General features: G+C 46.2%; 1 protein-coding gene across 1 annotated transcript; it reads left to right on the top strand.

Annotated features, from left to right (window-relative positions):
- Window positions 1-9119: 9119 nt before the first annotated feature.
- LOC133035969 (uncharacterized) lies at window positions 9120-10438 on the top strand. The gene is made up of 2 exons (XM_061112425.1): window positions 9120-9816; window positions 9924-10438. Exons 1-2 carry the CDS (start codon window positions 9120-9122, stop codon window positions 10436-10438), a joined length of 1212 nt encoding a protein of 403 aa, XP_060968408.1.
- The last annotated feature ends 7087 nt before the right edge of the window (window positions 10439-17525 follow it).

The following is a 17525-nucleotide window of genomic DNA, read 5'->3' as shown; positions in this document are numbered from 1 at the left end:
ACATGCTTGATTGGGATTCTTGGATTTCTTGATATAATGTGATTGTTTGAGGCTTGGGTTTTGTAGTATAGGTGATGGGCAATGTATTTTTGGCTTTGATTTGGTTCAATTTGATGAAAAAAATAAGGAAATTTGAAACTTTTAGGTTGGTGGTGTTCTTGAATGTTGAAGAACACTATGAACATGAAAAGTTTCAATTTCCCTCCATTTTTTCATCTTTGATTTTCATCAAATTGATAAAAATGTGTTTGTGGTGGTGAACATTGATCTTGGACCCTTTTTTTTTTTTTTTTTGGCCGCCCCCCCCCCCAAGATACCCCTTTGGGGGGTTGGGGGTACCCCGAGCCACCCTTCTTAGAGGTAGGGGCGGCTAATAGCTTTGGCTTTCTTGGATGTCGGGGTGACATCCCGAGACTAGATGCCATTGCCGAGGTAGGGGTTTCCTTGGATGTGTTTGCTTCAAATATGTAGAGGTTATAGTTCACCCCGCGGCTAGAGGATCGGGGTACTCCCTAATAAATCCCTTTCTAATTTTTTATTTATTCTTATTTTTTTTTAAAACGCACATATATCTCGAGTCACCTTTGTGAGTCGAAGGGGGGGGGGGCCCTTACACCTCGAAGCCGGGGGGTCCCCCCCTTACACCCCGAAGCCGGGGGGTCCCCCCCTTACCCCCCTTTGTGAGTCGAAGGGGGGGGGGGGGGTCCCCCCGCACACCCCGGCCGGGGGTCCCCCCCTTACGCCCCTTTGTGAGTCGAAGGGGGGGGTCCCCCCCTTACACCCCGAAGCCGGGGGCTCTCTCCCTTACGCCCCTTTGTGAGTCGAAGGGGGGGGGGGGGGGGTCCCCCCCTTACACCCCGAAGCCGGAGTGTTACCCCTTAATTACCCCTTGAAGGCCGGGATGACACCCTGTTATAGGCGGGGGTTGGGGTAATATACCCCGAGACCATTTATAGGGGGTGATGCCTTGGGACGACCGTGGTGTAATTTTGCGATTTGGAGCCAATCGTTATTTTTACTTTTTACACTTAGTAAGAATACTAAGCGTTGTAATGACCATTATTGCTCCTTTCATTTAGTTGCTTAGATGATTATCTCGCTGTAAATTTTTATTGTGCATATCTTCTCTTCTCCTTTTATTTTTGTACTAGTAGGTGAGTCCATCATGGATAGCTTACTAACATTACTCGGTGTATTCACCTCCTCGCCTTTTCCTTTTTGCAGATGCGTTATAGCGACTATTGGGAGGGTGAACATCGAGTAGACGAAGACCTTCTTCAACTTTTGTTTGAAGATTGTCCAGCGTCGCCCCCACACAACTCGTCTGGGGACGAGGGGCTTAGTAATGTGTCAGAGACGCCCGACTACCTCTACCGAGAGAGAATAGGTGGTGAAGCATACAACAGGCATATTTGGGAGCTTGAAAAAGGGATACGATCTTATCTGCCCCGAGAGTGGACATACACTCTTCCCTTTGGTGAGGTCAATATTCCAGTAGGGGTGCCCATCGGCCTGTCAGGGGGGTTTCCTTTGGCTGAGACTGCTATAACCACCGCAAAACTACCTACCATGCTGAACGCTATGGCTCGCACTAAAAAGAAGAGTCGGGTTAGCTCTTCTGACAGTTCCCATACGGCGGAGGTCGTTACTAAACGGAGGGTATCTGTTTAAAACAAATTATTTTGATAATTTGGAAAAATCTCAAAAGAAACATAAAGGTTTGAAACAAATATGGGTGAAAAAGAATTGTCTAGCTGGTTTTTCTAATAAAACTGCTGCATCTCAAATGTGGTATTTTGACAGTGGTTGTTCTAGACATATGACAAGGGACAAGGACTTTTTGACTAACATTCGGCCTATGCAATGTGGAGAAGTCACCTTTGGTAATGGCTGATCTGGAAAAGTTGTTGGTATGGGAACTCTAAATTTTGAAGGGTTACCTAGACTGAAAAATGTGATGTTAGTTGAAGGACTGAAGGCTAATTTACTTAGCATTAGTCAAATTTGTGACCAAGGGTTTACTGTTTCATTTGATAGTGATCATTGCTATGTTCTTAATGATGATAATGAATGTATCTTGCAAGGATTTCGATCCAATGATAACTGTTACACTTTAACCCTTGTGTTTACTTGTCATTCAGCTATCAACAACACCACAGATTTGTGGCATGCCAAGCTTGGGCACATTAATCATAAAAACCTAAAAAAATTATCAAATGCAGGTATTGTTCGAGGTCTTCCCAAGCTTGGTAAGGAAAGTATTGGTAAGTGTGAACCGTGTCAACTTGGGAAGCAATTAAAAATCACTCACAAGCCTGTGTCTGATATCAATACCTCAAAAATATTGGAATTGCTTCACATGGATCTTATGGGTCCAATCCAAGTTGAAAGATTGAATGGTAAACGATATATCTTTGTTTGTGTTGATGATTTCTCTCGTTTTACTTGGGTAGATTTCTTAAGAGAAAAGTCTGACACTTTTGATGCCTTTAAAACTCTTTGTTTGAGATTAAGAGTTGAGAAAGGTTGTAATATTGGGAAAATTGTTCGAATTCGAAGTGATCATGGTAAGGAGTTTGAAAATTCTGTGTATGATGATTTTTGCAAGTCTACAGGTATAACTCATGAATTTTCAGCTCCCAAAACTCCTCAACAAAATGGAGTTGTTGAGAGGAAGAATCAAACTTTGCAAGAAATGGCAAGAGTGATGTTAAATAACAAGAAGTTGACAAAGCGCTTATGGGCTGAAGCTATTAACACAGCTTGCTATATAATAAACAGAGTGTTTATTCGTCCAGGTACCTCAAAAACATCTTATGAAATCTAGAAAGGTAAGCGCCCCAATGTAAGTCATTTTCATGTTTTTGGTTGTGTGTGTTATGTCTATAGAGATCGTGAGCATATTGGTAAATTTGATGTTAAAAGTGATGTTGGTGATGTTGGTGAGCATAGAGATCGTGAGCATATTGCTAGAATGCTTTGAGATCCTAAGACAATACCGAATGAAGCTCAATCCTCTTAAGTGTTCTTTCGGAGTAAGCTCGGGAAAGTTCCTTGGATTCATAGTGAACTCTAGGGGCATCGAGGCTAATCCATAAAAGATAAAGGCATTGATCGACATGAAGTCCCCAACTAAAGTTAAAGACGTCCAAAGCTTAACAGGCCGAATCGCCGCCTTGAGTAGATTCGTCTCCAAGTCAACCGACAAATGTGTCCCTTTCTTCAACATCCTAAGGGGTAACAAAAAATTTGAATGGACTGAGGAATGCAAAAATGCCTTTCGAGCTTTAAAGCAACAATTATCCCAGCCTCCGGTTCTTTCGAAACCCCTAGATGGTGAAGGGTTAAGCTTATACCTAGCAGTAACAGAACATGCAGTTAGTGCAGTCCTGGTAAGGGAGGAAGATAGAGCAAAACACCCAGTCTACTATGTGAGCAAAAGGCTGATTGGGGTAGAGTGTAGATATCCCCTCATAGAAAAGCTTGCTTACTGCCTTATCTTAGCATCCAGGAATAGATAACCGAAGCCGGAGTGTTACCCCTTAATTACCCCTTGAAGGCCGGGATGACACCCTGTTATAGGCGGGGGTTGGGGTAATATACCCCGAGACCATTTATAGGGGATGATGCCTTGGGACGACCGTGGTGTAATTTTGAGATTTGGAGCCAATCGTTATTTTTACTTTTTACACTTAGTAAGAATACTAAGCGTTGTAATGACCATTATTGCTCCTTTCATTTAGTTGCTTAGATGATTATCTCGCTGTAAATTTTTATTGTGCATATCTTCTCTTCTCCTTTTATTTTTGTACTAGTAGGTGAGTCCATCATTGATAGCTTACTAGCATTACTCGGTGTATTCACCTCCTCGCCTTTTCCTTTTTGCAGATGCGTTATAGCGACTATTGGGGGGGTGAACACCGAGTAGACGAAGACCTTCTTCAACTTTTGTTTGAAGATTGTCCAGCGTCGCCCCCACACAACTCGTCTGGGGACGAGGGGCTTAGTAGTGTGTCAGAGATGCCCGACCACCTCTACCGAGAGAGAATAGGTGGTGAAGCATACAATAGGCATATTTGGGAGCTTGAAAAAGGGATACGATCTTATCTGCCCCGAGAGTGGACATACACTCTTCCCTTTTGTGAGGTCAATATTCCAGTAGGGGTGCCCATCGGCCTGTCAGGGGGGTTTCCTTTGGCTGAGACTGCTATAACCACCGCAAAACTACCTACCATGCTGAACGCTATGGCTCGCACTAAAAAGAAGAGTCGGGTTAGCTCTTCTGACAGTTCCCATACGGCGGAGGTCGTTACTAAACGGAGGGTATCTGACAATGTTGAGGCTGATTTTGCCGATGGAGCCATGGAGGAGATAGTCAAAGAGTTTGAGAAATGGGTGGAAGAGGAAGCCAAGAATACCCTTTATAAAGCCGCCAAAGAGAAAGAAACAACCAAGGGTTCCCAACCAGCCACTCTCAAAATCAGTGAATTCGCCCCTAAAGTGATCAAGGAAGTTCGCACTTCCCGCTGCAAGACTAAGCAGACCCCCTTTGTGGCCCCTTCTAGCAGTCTCACCGAGACCCAACTCCAATATGTGGAGGAGTTGACTGTGAATGGCAAGGACTGCCAGTTAGTACTCCCCTCCCCGAATCAGTTGGCGCATGACCCTGGGGAGGGGCTGTGTGCATGGTCCCGTCGCCATATTACTTATGGGGGGGCACTCCCCCTTCATAATTTTTTCAAAGACGTGGCTGATTATTTTGGCCTTAGTCCGGGGCAGTTTTCTCCCTTGGCCATACGAGTCCTGACTGACATATTTGTTTTATATAAGTTAATGAGATGGAAGTGGCCAACAGGCCATGAGGTACACTATCTCTTCGATTTGACACCGAACAACAGCGAGTATCGGTCGGGATATTACGCATTTCAGCATGCACACAGGAATGTTAAATTCCTCCATGGTATGGAGAAGTCGTCGAAGGAACATGATTTCAAAACTCTCTATTTTTTTGTGAAGGACATTGGGACTAAACACACCAAATTCCAAATGGTGGACCAATTCGAGAGGCCTTCCCCCACCATTGCCATGTACGAGAGAGCTCTTGCGTTAGCCCAATTGCCTGACTATAAGAAGGATCTAAACATTCTAACATCCCCCCGGGCGTTAGATGATTTTGGGTTCAACTTTGTCGTTACTCCTTCTAGTGGAGTGCGGGAAATCCCGCGACCCTTAGGACCTCCGCCACTGGCACAGACAGCTATAGCGAAAAGCACTATGCCCGGGTCTGCTAAGAAAAGGCCAATTTGGGAGTGTGACTCTCTTGGTGATGATCGCTATTTGTCTTACTTATTACATTTTTTCATTATTTTCCCTGTTACTAATCATTTTTGTGTGTTTTGCAGATATGGCCGGCTTGTTGCGACAAACAACCTACCAGGAGAAAGAGGGTTCGCCTTCTACCGCCTCTCCCATGGCTCCTCCTGGTAAGGTTAGGAAGACTAACCCTCGCCTGGCTATTGATATTTACACCCCTACTGCTGGATCGCCTGCCTCATCTCGGCCGCTTCCTCCTGACTCCGCATCCGGGTCCGCCAATGATACAACCCTCATTGGTTCGACGTCCACAGGGGCCGAGTCACTTGCTGCGCTGCCCTTAGAGGGTCGTTGTCAGGCTTTATCTACGGGTTTGAAGGGGGCACATGGCCATATTGAGGGCCTTATGGACATCATGGACAAGACCATGTCTAGGCTTGATTGTTTGCCCCCTGCCCAGATCGTTGCTCTTGGGTGCCGCGAGATGATTAGGGTAAGTTTCTCCTACTTGTGAAAATTCTTTCCTTTTACCATTATCTAACATTTATGTAATGATGTGTAACAGGCTGCCACCATTACTTCTTATGGTCAATCTAGGGTTCTCGCCTTACAAGAGGAGCACAACAAGCAAGGAGCAGCCTCACTCCAACTTGAACTTGATGCCCTCCGCCAGGAATACTCCCAGAAGATTCGCGATCTAGAAACTTCTGTTGAGAGGGTTACTGCTGAGAAGGAGCGTTTCAGGGGTGAGCTTGAAAGTGAGAAGGAGGCTCATGCGAAGGTTGTCGAGGAAAACAACATTAATGCCAAGGAGTGTGAGAAGCTAGCTGCGGAGGTGAAACAGATCGGAGACCTCTCCACCGATGTTTTCTTCAAATTCTGGCTAAACAACAAGAAAGCTGACTTTAATTATCTGGGTAAGAACATGGAAAGTATGCTATCTTATTGTCGGAATCGTGAGGAGGCAGAAACCAGGGAGAAGACGCAGACAGCTTGCATTCAGGCCGATTCATACCTCAACTTTGGGGTTGAGGCAACAGATGACTGTCCCCTCAACTTTGGGGTTGAGCTTGATTGGGGCAGAGGGTAGATAACCCCCCCCCCCAACTTAGATTCAAGGGGGGGACCCCCACCCCCCCCCCCCTAACTTGGGTTTAAGGGGGGGACCCCCCTCTCTCTCTCAAGTTGGATCATGGGGGAGTCACCTAACTATGATAGTGGTCATCCCCCCCCTCAGCGAAAGTCTCGAGGGTGTTACCCCCAAGTATGGGCTTAATCCTCAAAGGTGGTTGACGACCATTTCACACCCATAAGGGACCCTTATCATCAGTGACTCCTTCAAATGTTAAAATCCTGTGAAAGGCTCAAAGACAGTTGTCAACCCACGAAAATAGCGCGATATTTTCCTAAATATCAGACTCCAACCGCCTACGAAAATCAAGGAGACGGTTGAGATGGTTCCACGTTAGTCGCGTCTCCTAAAGCGAGAAGCACCGACCCCCCCTCCCCTATATAAGGGGTCACCCATGACCTGGGAGGGGGATCCGCAATCTGAAACACTTAGAAAATTAAAGATTTCTCATTCTTTGCAATCAAGAGCTTGTTCTTGACTATTGCAACTCAGATCAATAAAACTCAAGGGGAGTAGGCTATTACCGACATCCGGGGCCGAACCTGTTTAAATTCCGGTGTCTTTTATTTACATTTATTACGAATTCCGGCGTTATTAATTGCATTTATTATTGTGATTTTGGTTTAAATCTCATTTATTACGACTCCGCGTCGGTTGGCTAAAAATCCAGTCAACATTTTGGTGCTTTCATTGAGAGCTGTAGCCAAAATCTTCAAGTTTTTTCCCGGAAAAAATGGTGTTAACCCGAAGATCTCAAGAGCGACCTGACGAAGAGATGGAAAGTGCTCACCAAGTTCCATCAGCGAGCAACCTTGCCGAAAACAATGGAGAACGACCCCCACGTCCGGGAAACGGCGGCACTACCACCACCGCTCAAACCACAAGCCATGGAGCAACTGGTCGAACTACAGTCACTTGACAGACAACTGCTGGGCGTACCACCAATGCCACTGCCGCAGGAGGCGGCGCTGCTGATGGCGCCACCGGAAGAGGTAATCCTAGAAATTTTGTCCCACCTACTGACGGGGCGGGCCAAGCTCAGACTGGCCGTGGCCCTGGCATCTTTACGCCGCGGAATGAAACCCATGTTGACATCGAGGGAATTGACCCCGAGATGGATCAAATGCGAGACGCGATAGGCCAGATGCAAGGCCAGTTTCAAACTGTGCACCAAGAGCAAAATCAAACTCGAGAGTCCCTGACTGAAAGTCTTGCTAATCAAAGGAGAGAATTCCAATCTTGGCTCGAAGATCATGCTCGTGAGATGAGGAGGCGCCAAGACGACCAAGATCGTCGCACCCAAGAGGCTGCTGACTTAATACGTAGCTACTTCAACCAAAACACTCAAGGGATGGGTACTGATGCCAACAATCAACAGGTACCTCAAACCTACCCTCGGGAGGTCCCTACACCAAGGAACCATAGGGAGAGGGTGGTCTATGGACCTGAAGAGCGCCCAAGGAACCAAGAAAGGACTAGAAGTCACCCCTCCAACAGGGTTCCCCGCAATAATAATCGACCACCCCCGGTTGATGAGCAAGTCTTACCCAGCCATCATATGGGACGCGATGACTCCCACAATGTCCGTCTAAGGCGGAGTGGTGGAGGAAACTCTAGAAACAATAACGGTGATCGTAGCAGAAATAGTGGAAGGACACCCCAGCGTAGGGAATGGCAACCCCGTGATCAACGTGGCCAACCACGAGATGGCAATGATCGCCCAAGAAATAGTAGGTCCAGAGGGAGAAGAGAAGACCCTGAGGTCAACAGTGACTACCATCCAGACTACCCTGATGGTCATGGAGATGATGAAGCTGAAAGTCGGGCTAACAACCAGCCAAATCATGAGATGGGGGGTTATCAAGCTAGAGGGCCGTATGCCCCTAATAGGCAACATCAACCTGAAAATCCACCCCAAAGGGGTAGGAATGACCAAGTACCACCCCCGGCTGATGGAAGGGCTGATAGTCAGAACGCTGGAGGGAGGCCAAGAACTGGGTCAGTTTTTGAACGGGTAGGCCCCCGAAGGGGTAGAGACCTGCGAGACGCCCTCAACAAAAATAGAGACAATCGCGGTTCCAACATAGTGAACCCACCTGAGCCAGACCAAGGGGACCAAGCGAATGTTGGTGCCAATATTGCTCAACCTCAACCAGCCACAGATCCGGTGATCCAGGCTCGGTTGGACGAGTTAACTCGATTGGTCAAGGACCTTACCGCACCAAAACCCACTGATTTGGACCTCGAAAGGAGGAGAGGGTCTGCCTTCTCCCAAATGATTAATGACCTCCCTATTCCAGCCAAGTTCAAGATGCCCACTTGCAAGTACACGGGTAGTGAAGACCCATTAACTCATGTGGAGAACTTCAAAATCCAGATGGACCTTCAAGGAATTAGGGATGACCTTAGGTGTCGAATTTTCCCTGCAACCCTCACGGACACGGCGCAACAATGGTTTACTAAACTACCCCTAGGAAGAATTACTTCTTGGGATGAATTTGAGGGGTTATTTTACACCCAATTCTCTTCAGCCCGATAGATACCAGCAGAGTTGGGTGACTTAGTCGCCATCAAGCAGAAGCCCGATGAGCCACTAAAAGACTACATTCAACGTTTTATGCAAGAGGCAACCAAAGTAAAAAATCTAAGCGATGATGGCAAGCGGGCCGCCATCATGGGAGGCATCCTTGTGGGAAGTCGGCTATGGAAAGATACAAGGCGGAAACCAACCCATACTATGAGATACTTTCTTGACAGAGCAGATGAGTTTATTAAATTGGAAGAAGCCGAGCGAAACGCTCAAAACTTCAACCACACTAAGAATAAAAAAAACGGAACAAGCTCAAATAGTCAAAGCTCTCAAGGGGGTAACGCTAGGAATGGCTCCAACAATGGTAAGAGAGGGAATAACAGTAATGGCGGTAACAACAATGATAACAAAAGACTAAAGAATACCCCCGAGCCAGCCAGGCGAGATCCAATTCCAAGGTTCACCACCTATAGCCTGCTCCTAGACACAAGAGAAAATATCTACAATGCAACTCACTCAGTGGTACCGTACCGCAAACCTTATCCCATGAGAAAGGACATTAGCAAACGCGACATGAACAAGTTTTGTCGATTCCACAATGACTACGGTCATGACACCGATGAGTGCATTAATCTGAAGGAGGAAATAGAGTTTCTCATAAGACAAAACAACCCCAACTTGAAAAGATATGTACGACGGGACAATGACCGGCCCCAACGACAACAACAACAACAAGCAGTTGGAGATGACCAACAATTGTTACCTCCCCCCGTTGCGGGCCGTTTGGACATTATATCTGGAGGACCTCACCTTGCGGGAACTCCGGAAAGTCCCGAGAGAAGTACGCTCGGTCTCTGCGACATGAACTGGGTAACGATGTGTTGGCTGTCCAAGAGCGAGCTCCCAAGCAACCTCGTTATGAACATGAGTTAATCACGTTCTCTGAAGAGGACACCAAACACGTTCGATATCCACACAACGACCCCTTGGTAGTAGAGGTACAAGTCACCAATATGATTGTGGCAAGGACAATGATTGATAATGGGTCATCAGCCAATATCCTCTTCAAGTCCTCATTGGAAAGGATGGGTTTGGGAGCAAACGATTTAGAGCCCTGCGAACATCTCATCTATGGATTCACAGGAAGTGGTATGGCACCGGCTGGACTTATTAAGTTACCATTGACAGTGGGAACAGCCCCCAAGAGTGTCACTATCATGGCCTTATTCGTGGTATTGGATACAATATCTCCCTACAACGCCTTAATCGGCCGCCCAACCCTGTATGACCTAAAAGCAGTCACTTCTATCTTTCACCTCCTCGTCAAGTTTCCTACCAAGGGTGGAATTGGCTACTTGAAGGGCAATCAAATAGTAGCACGAGAGTGTTACAACCTATCCATCGCAACCAAGGAGAAAGCAGCCAAATCCCTCAAAGCTACGGCGAGTAGTTCTCAACAATGAAGGCTCGCCCAAAACGGGGTCGAAGACATTGATCTCCGTTTTGGGGACATTGATACAGGGGTTGGTCCGATTGAAGAATTGGAAGAAATGCCATTAGACCCCAAACAACCATCCAAATTAATCAAGATCGGGAAAAACCTTCCTGAGGACATAAGATCAGCTTTGATCTAGTTCTTAAGGGAAAACCAAGATGTCTTCGCTTGGTCACACGAAGACATGGAGGGAATAAGCCCCACCGTGATAAGTCATGCTTTAAACATCGACGTCGAAAACTTCAAGCCAGTTCAACAAAAAAGAAGGCTACTCGACAAAGAAAGGGCCAAGGCATTGAAGGAAGAGGTGGAAAAACTATGGAACAACAATTTCATCAAAGAGGCCTACTACCCAGTCTGGGTATCGAACCCTGTACTAGTTCCAAAGCCAAATGGCACCTGGAGGGTGTGCATTGACTTTACAGACTTAAACAAGGCATGCCCAAAAGATTGTTTTCCTTTACCGAGAATCGATCAATTGGTAGACGCAACAGCCGGCCATGAAATTCTAACTTTCATGGATGCGTACTCAGGGTATAATCAGATAAGCATGCACCCACCTGACCAAGAACATACAAGCTTTCGAACGGACGTCGGCTTGTATTGCTACAAAGTGATGATGTTTGGCTTGAAAAACGCTGGAGCCACCTATCAAAGGTTGGTCAACCGGATGTTTAAAGAGCAAATAGGCAGAAACATGGAGGTCTACGTTGATGACATGCTGGTCAAGTCTAAGAAAGCCCAAGGGCACATCGAAGACTTAAAAGAATGCTTTGAGATCCTAAGACAATACCGAATGAAGCTCAATCCTCTTAAGTGTTCTTTCGGAGTAAGCTCGGGAAAGTTCCTTGGATTCATAGTGAACTCTAGGGGCATCGAGGCTAATCCAGAAAAGATAAAGGCATTGATCGACATGAAGTCCCCAACTAAAGTTAAAGACGTCCAAAGCTTAACAGGCCGAATCGCCGCCTTGAGTAGATTCGTCTCCAAGTCAACCGACAAATGTGTCCCTTTCTTCAACATCCTAAGGGGTAACAAAAAATTTGAATGGACTGAGGAATGCAAAAATGCCTTTCGAGCTTTAAAGCAACAATTATCCCAGCCTCCGGTTCTTTCGAAACCCCTAGATGGTGAAGGGTTAAGCTTACACCTAGCAGTAACAGAACATGCAGTTAGTGCAGTCCTGGTAAGGGAGGAAGATAGAGCACAACACCCAGTCTACTATGTGAGCAAAAGGCTGATTGGGGCAGAGTGTAGATATCCCCTCATAGAAAAGCTTGCTTACTGCCTTATCTTAGCATCCAGGAAACTTCGACCCTACTTTCAGGCTCATCCCATTGTGGTACTCACTGACCAACCCTTACGTCAGGTGCTACAAAAACCCGATATGTCGGGGCGCCTCCTTAAATGGGCAATAGAGTTAGGGCAATATGACATAACGTATCAGCCAAGATTTGCTATTAAAGGGCAGGCCCTGGCTGACTTTGTAGCCGAGTGTACTGGAACGCAAGAGGGCGACCAACCAACAATAACCAGTGACATCCAAAGGCTTGACCTGAGCGATTCACCTGAATCACACGTCCATAACTCTGTGAAAAATGAAAACCAAGACTACCTCGGTGAAACCTGGAAGCTACAAGTTGATGGTTCTTCTACCGACCAGTCATCAGGAGCGGGGATCACCCTAACAACACCGGAGGGACAACGAACTCACACGGCCATTCGCTTTGGTTTCCCTGCCTCAAACAATGAAGCCGAGTATGAAGCATTAATTGCCGGTTTGAAACTAGGAAAAGAGGTGAAGGCCAGACACTTAGAAATTTACAGCGACGCCCAACTGATTGTAAATCAAGTTTTGGGAGAGTACATGGCTAGAGGAGAAAAAATGATAGCCTACCTTAGCAAAATACAAGACTTGCTTGCCCAACTGGAAGGGTACACCATTCAACAAATACCACGAGAAGAGAATGCTACTGCTGATGCCTTGGCAAAGTTGGCAACAAGTGAAAAGATAGATAAAGCCAGCCTTGTGCCAATGGAATACTTACCCGAGCCAAGCATCCGCACTAAAGAAAAAGTACTCCTACTCGATACGACTCAATCGTGGATGACCCCCATAGCCGCTTACTTAGAACAAGGGACACTGCCCACCAACAAAAACGAGGCAAAGAAAATGAGAAGGAAGGCCACCCGGTACCTAATCATTGATGGTGTCATGTATCGGCGAGGGTACTCGATGCCCCTACTACAATGTGTACATCAAGACCAAGCCCAACGACTAATGGAAGAAGTTCATGAAGGTTTTTGCGGTAATCACGCTGGGGGGCAAAGCTTATCCAAGAAGGTACTGAGGCAAGGATTCTTCTGGCCAACCATGATAGAAGACTCCATGGAGTATGTTCGAAGGTGTGAAAAATGTCAAAAGTTTGCAAAAATACCAAGGGCTCCACCCAACGAGCTAACGCAAATGCAGAGTCCATGGCCCTTCGCTATTTGGGGTATAGACTTGATCGGTCAGTTGCCTAAGGGCAAAGGAGGAGTGCAATATGCGGTAGTAGCAGTCGATTACTTCACAAAGTGGACAGAAGCCGAACCCCTAGCAACTATAACATCCAAGAAGGTGCTTGACTTTGTGGTCAAGAACATTATATGTAGGTTTGGATTACCCCATAAATTGGTATCTGACAACGGTACCCAGTTTGACAGTGTCCTGTTCACAAATTTCTGCATTAAGCATGGCATAGTAAAGAGCTTCTCGGCGGTCTCGCACCCCCAGTCAAACGAGCAGGTAGAGGCGGTGAATAAGACCTTAAAAGACACCTTGAAAAAAAGACTCGAAGAAGCGAAAGGAAGCTGGCCAGAGCAATTACCCGAAGTTTTGTGGTCATATAGGACAACAGAAAGAACAGCTACTGGTGATACCCCCTTTGCCCTTGCTTATGGGTATGATGCGATGATACCGGTCGAGCTAGACCCACCCTCCCACCGACGAGTGACATACAACCAAGTCAGTAATCACCAGATGATGAATGAATCATTGGACCTATTGGAAAATCGTAGGGAAGCCTCACAAATACGGTTAGCAGCATACCAACAAAAAGTAGCCAGATACTTTAATTCAAAAGTTAAGGAAAGAAGCTTCAAGGTAGGAGATCTAGTACTACGCAGAGTCTTGGCCAACACTAAAGACCCAACAGCAGGAGTATTGGGGCCAAATTGGGAAGGTCCATACAAGGTTACAGAAGTTGTACCCCCCGGCACGTATAGGCTCGGCCGGTATGACTCTAACATGAACCTTATACCAGTACCCCGATATTGGAACGGCCAACACCTCCGCAAATATTATCAATAACAATTGCTTTTCAGCAACAACTCATGCTAAGGGTGTGCCCGTAAGCAACTTAGAATCTTTATTAGTATTTAGTCTTTTCTTTTAGATTTGCTTTAGTTTTAATCACATACTACTACGTAGTGATGTAATAAGGCGTTGTCGCCAATTTCATTTATCAATAAAATTGCAAGTTATTTTCATATAATGACGCAGCTTGTATGATTGTTATTGAATCAAATTGCAAGCCTCGCAATGGTCATAGATATATGGGTAATAGTGAGCAACCAAGACTTAAAGGTAACACCCCGGTCATAAGATAAGTGGCCAAGAGGTAAACCTACATAGTCACTTGGGGGGCAATCACACCCATATATGGACTAGTAAGCAAAAATGCACCCTCGCTTAAGTAGATATTAAAATCTTTAGAGTGTCGGTGCAATACTCAATGTTTTGAGCAACTTGTGTGTGGTGAATGGTTGACTATAAATATATACCCACGCTATGTGGCTCACGCTAAACAAAAGTCAATATTTAAAACCATATATAAAGATAAAGGCCTCGATGGCCAAGTAAAAAGATTAAAGACACAAATGTCTCAAAAGTAAAGTTACGGGATTAAAGACTGCCCGGACAGTCATGAATCTCTGAAGAGTACTAGTGGGCATAAAATCTGTAAAAGTAAAAATACATCAATTGGAACCATCAAGTAAGTCATTGAGGGGACAGTCATCTGTTGCCTCAACCCGAAAGTTGAGGTATGAATCGGCCTGAATGCAAGCTGTCTGCGTCTTCTCCCTGGTTTCTGCCTCCTCACGATTGCGACAATAAGATAGCATACTTTCCATGTTCTTACCCAGATAATTAAAGTCAGCTTTCTTATTGTTTAGCCAGAATTTGAAGAAAACATCGGTGGAGAGGTCTCCGATCTGTTTCACCTCCGCAGCTAGCTTCTCACACTCCTTGGCATTAATGTTGTTTTCCTCGACAACCTTCGCATGAGCCTCCTTCTCACTTTCAAGCTCACCCCTGAAACGCTCCTTCTCAGCAGTAACACTTTCAAGCTCACCCCTGAAACGCTCCTTCTCAGCGGTAACCCTCTCAACAGAAGTTTCTAGATCGCGAATCGTCTAGGAGTATTCCTGGCGGAGGGCATCAAGTTCAAGTTGGAGTGAGGCTGCTCCTTGCTTGTTGTGCTCCTCTTGTAGGGCGAGAACCCTAGATTGACCATAAGAAGTAATGGTGGCAGCCTGTTACACATCATTACATAAATGTTAGATAATGGTAAGAGGAAAGAATTTTCACAAGTAGGAGAAACTTACCCTAATCATCTCGCGGCACCCAAGAGCAACGATCTGGGCAGGGGGCAAACAATCAAGCCTAGACATGGTCTTGTCCATGATGTCCATAAGGCCCTCAATATGGCCATGTGCCCCCTTCAAACCCGTAGATAAAGCCTGACAACGACCCTCTAAGGGCAGCGCAATAAGTGACTCGGCCCCTGTGGACGTCGAACCAATGAGGGTTGTATCATTGGCGGACCCGGATGCGGAGTCAGGAGGAAGCGGCCGAGATGAGGCAGGCGATCCAGCAGTAGGGGTGTGAATATCAATAGCCAGGCGAGGGTTAGTCTTCCTAACCTTACCAGGAGGAGCCATGGGAGAGGCGGTAGAAGGCGAACCCTCTTTCTCCTGGTAGGTTGTTTGTCGCAACAAGCCGGCCATATCTGCAAAACACACAAAAATGATTAGTAACAGGCAAAATAATGAAAAAATGTAATAAGTAAGACAAATAGCGATCATCACCAAGAGATTCACACTCCCAAATTGGCCTTTTCTTAGCAGACCCGGGCATAGTGCTTTTCGCTATAGCTGTCTGTGCCAGTGGCGGAGGTCCTAAGGGTCGCGGGATTTCTCGCACTCCACTAGAAGGAGTAACGACAAAGTTGAACCCAAAATCATCTAACGCCTGGGGGGATGTTAGAATGTTTAGATCCTTCTTATAGTCAGGAAATTGGGCTAACGCAAGAGCTCTCTCGTACATGGCAATGGTGGGGGAAGGCCTCTCGAATTGGTCCACCATTTGGAATTTGGTGTGTTTAGTCCCAATGTCCTTCACAAAAAAATAGAGAGTTTTGAAATCATGTTCCTTCGACGACTTCTCCATACCATGAAGGAATTTAACATTCCTGTGTGCATGCTGAAATGCGTAATATCCCGACCGATACTCGCTGTTGTTCGGTCTCAAATCGAAGAGATAGTGTACCTCATGGCCTGTTGGCCACTTCCATCTCATTAACTTATATAAAACAAATATGCCAGACAGGACTCGTATGGCCAAGGGAGAAAACTGCCCCGGACTAAGGCCAAAATAATCAGCCACGTCTTTGAAAAAATTATGAAGGGGGAGTGCCCCCCCATAAGTAATATGGCGACGGGACCATGCACACAGCCCCTCCCCAGGGTCATGCGCCAACTGATTCGGGGAGGGGAGTACTAACTGGCAGTCCTTGCCATTCACAGTCAACTCCTCCACATATTGGAGTTTGGTCTCGGTGAGACTGCTAGAAGGGGCCACAAAGGGGGTCTGCTTAGTCTTGCAGCGGGAAGTGCGAACTTCCTTGATCACTTTAGGGCGAATTCACTGATTTTGAGAGTGGCTGGTTGGGAACCCTTGGTTGTTTCTTTCTCTTTGGCGGCTTTATAAAGGGTATTCTTGGCTTCCTCTTCCACCCATTTCTCAAACTCTTTGACTATCTCCTCCATGGCTCCATCGGCAAAATCAGCCTCAACATCGTCAGATACCCTCCGTTTAGTAACGACCTCCGTCGTATGGGAACTGTCAGAAGAGCTAACCCGACTCTTCTTTTTAGTGCGAGCCATAGCGTTCATCATGGTAGGTAGTTTTGCGGTGGTTATAGCAGTCTCAGCCAAAGGAAACCCCCCTGACAGGCCGATGGGCACCCCTACTGGAATATTGACCTCACCAAAGGGAAGAGTGTATGTCCACTCTCGGGGCAGATAAGATCGTATCCCTTTTTCAAGCTCCCAAATATGCCTATTGTATGCTTCACCACCTATTCTCTCTCGGTAGAGGTGGTCGGGCGTCTCTGACACACTACTAAGCCCCTCGTCCCCAGACGAGTTGTGTGGGGGCGACGCTGGACAATCTTCAAACAAAAGTTGAAGAAGGTCTTCGTCTACTCGGTGTTCACCCCCCCCCCAATAGTCGCTATAATGCATCTGCAAAAAGGAAAAGGCGAGGAGGTGAATACACCGAGTAATTCTAGTAAGCTATCCATGATGGACTCACCTACTAGTACAAAAATAAAAGGAGAAGAGAAGATATGCACAATAAAAATTTACAGCGAGATAATCATCTAAGCAACTAAATGAAAGGAGCAATAATGGTCATTACAACGCTTAGTATTCTTACTAAGTGTAAAAAGTAAAAATAACGATTGGCTCCAAATCGCAAAATTACACCACGGTCGTCCCAAGGCATCACCCCCTATAAATGGTCTCGGGGTATATTACCCCAACCCCCGCCTATAACAGGGTGTCATCCCGGCCTTCAAGGGGTAATTAAGGGGTAACACTCCGGCTTCGGTTATCTATTCCTGGATCCTAAGATAAGGCAGTAAGCAAGCTTTTCTATGAGGGGATATCTACACTCTGCCCCAATCAGCCTTTTGCTCACATAGTAGACAGGGTGTTTTGCTCTATCT

This window comes from Cannabis sativa, chromosome 3 (genome assembly GCF_029168945.1).
Source record: "Cannabis sativa cultivar Pink pepper isolate KNU-18-1 chromosome 3, ASM2916894v1, whole genome shotgun sequence".
NCBI lineage: Eukaryota > Viridiplantae > Streptophyta > Magnoliopsida > Rosales > Cannabaceae > Cannabis > Cannabis sativa.
The sequence above is the reverse complement of the archived record's forward strand: the minus strand, read 5'-3'. Positions and strand labels throughout refer to the sequence as shown.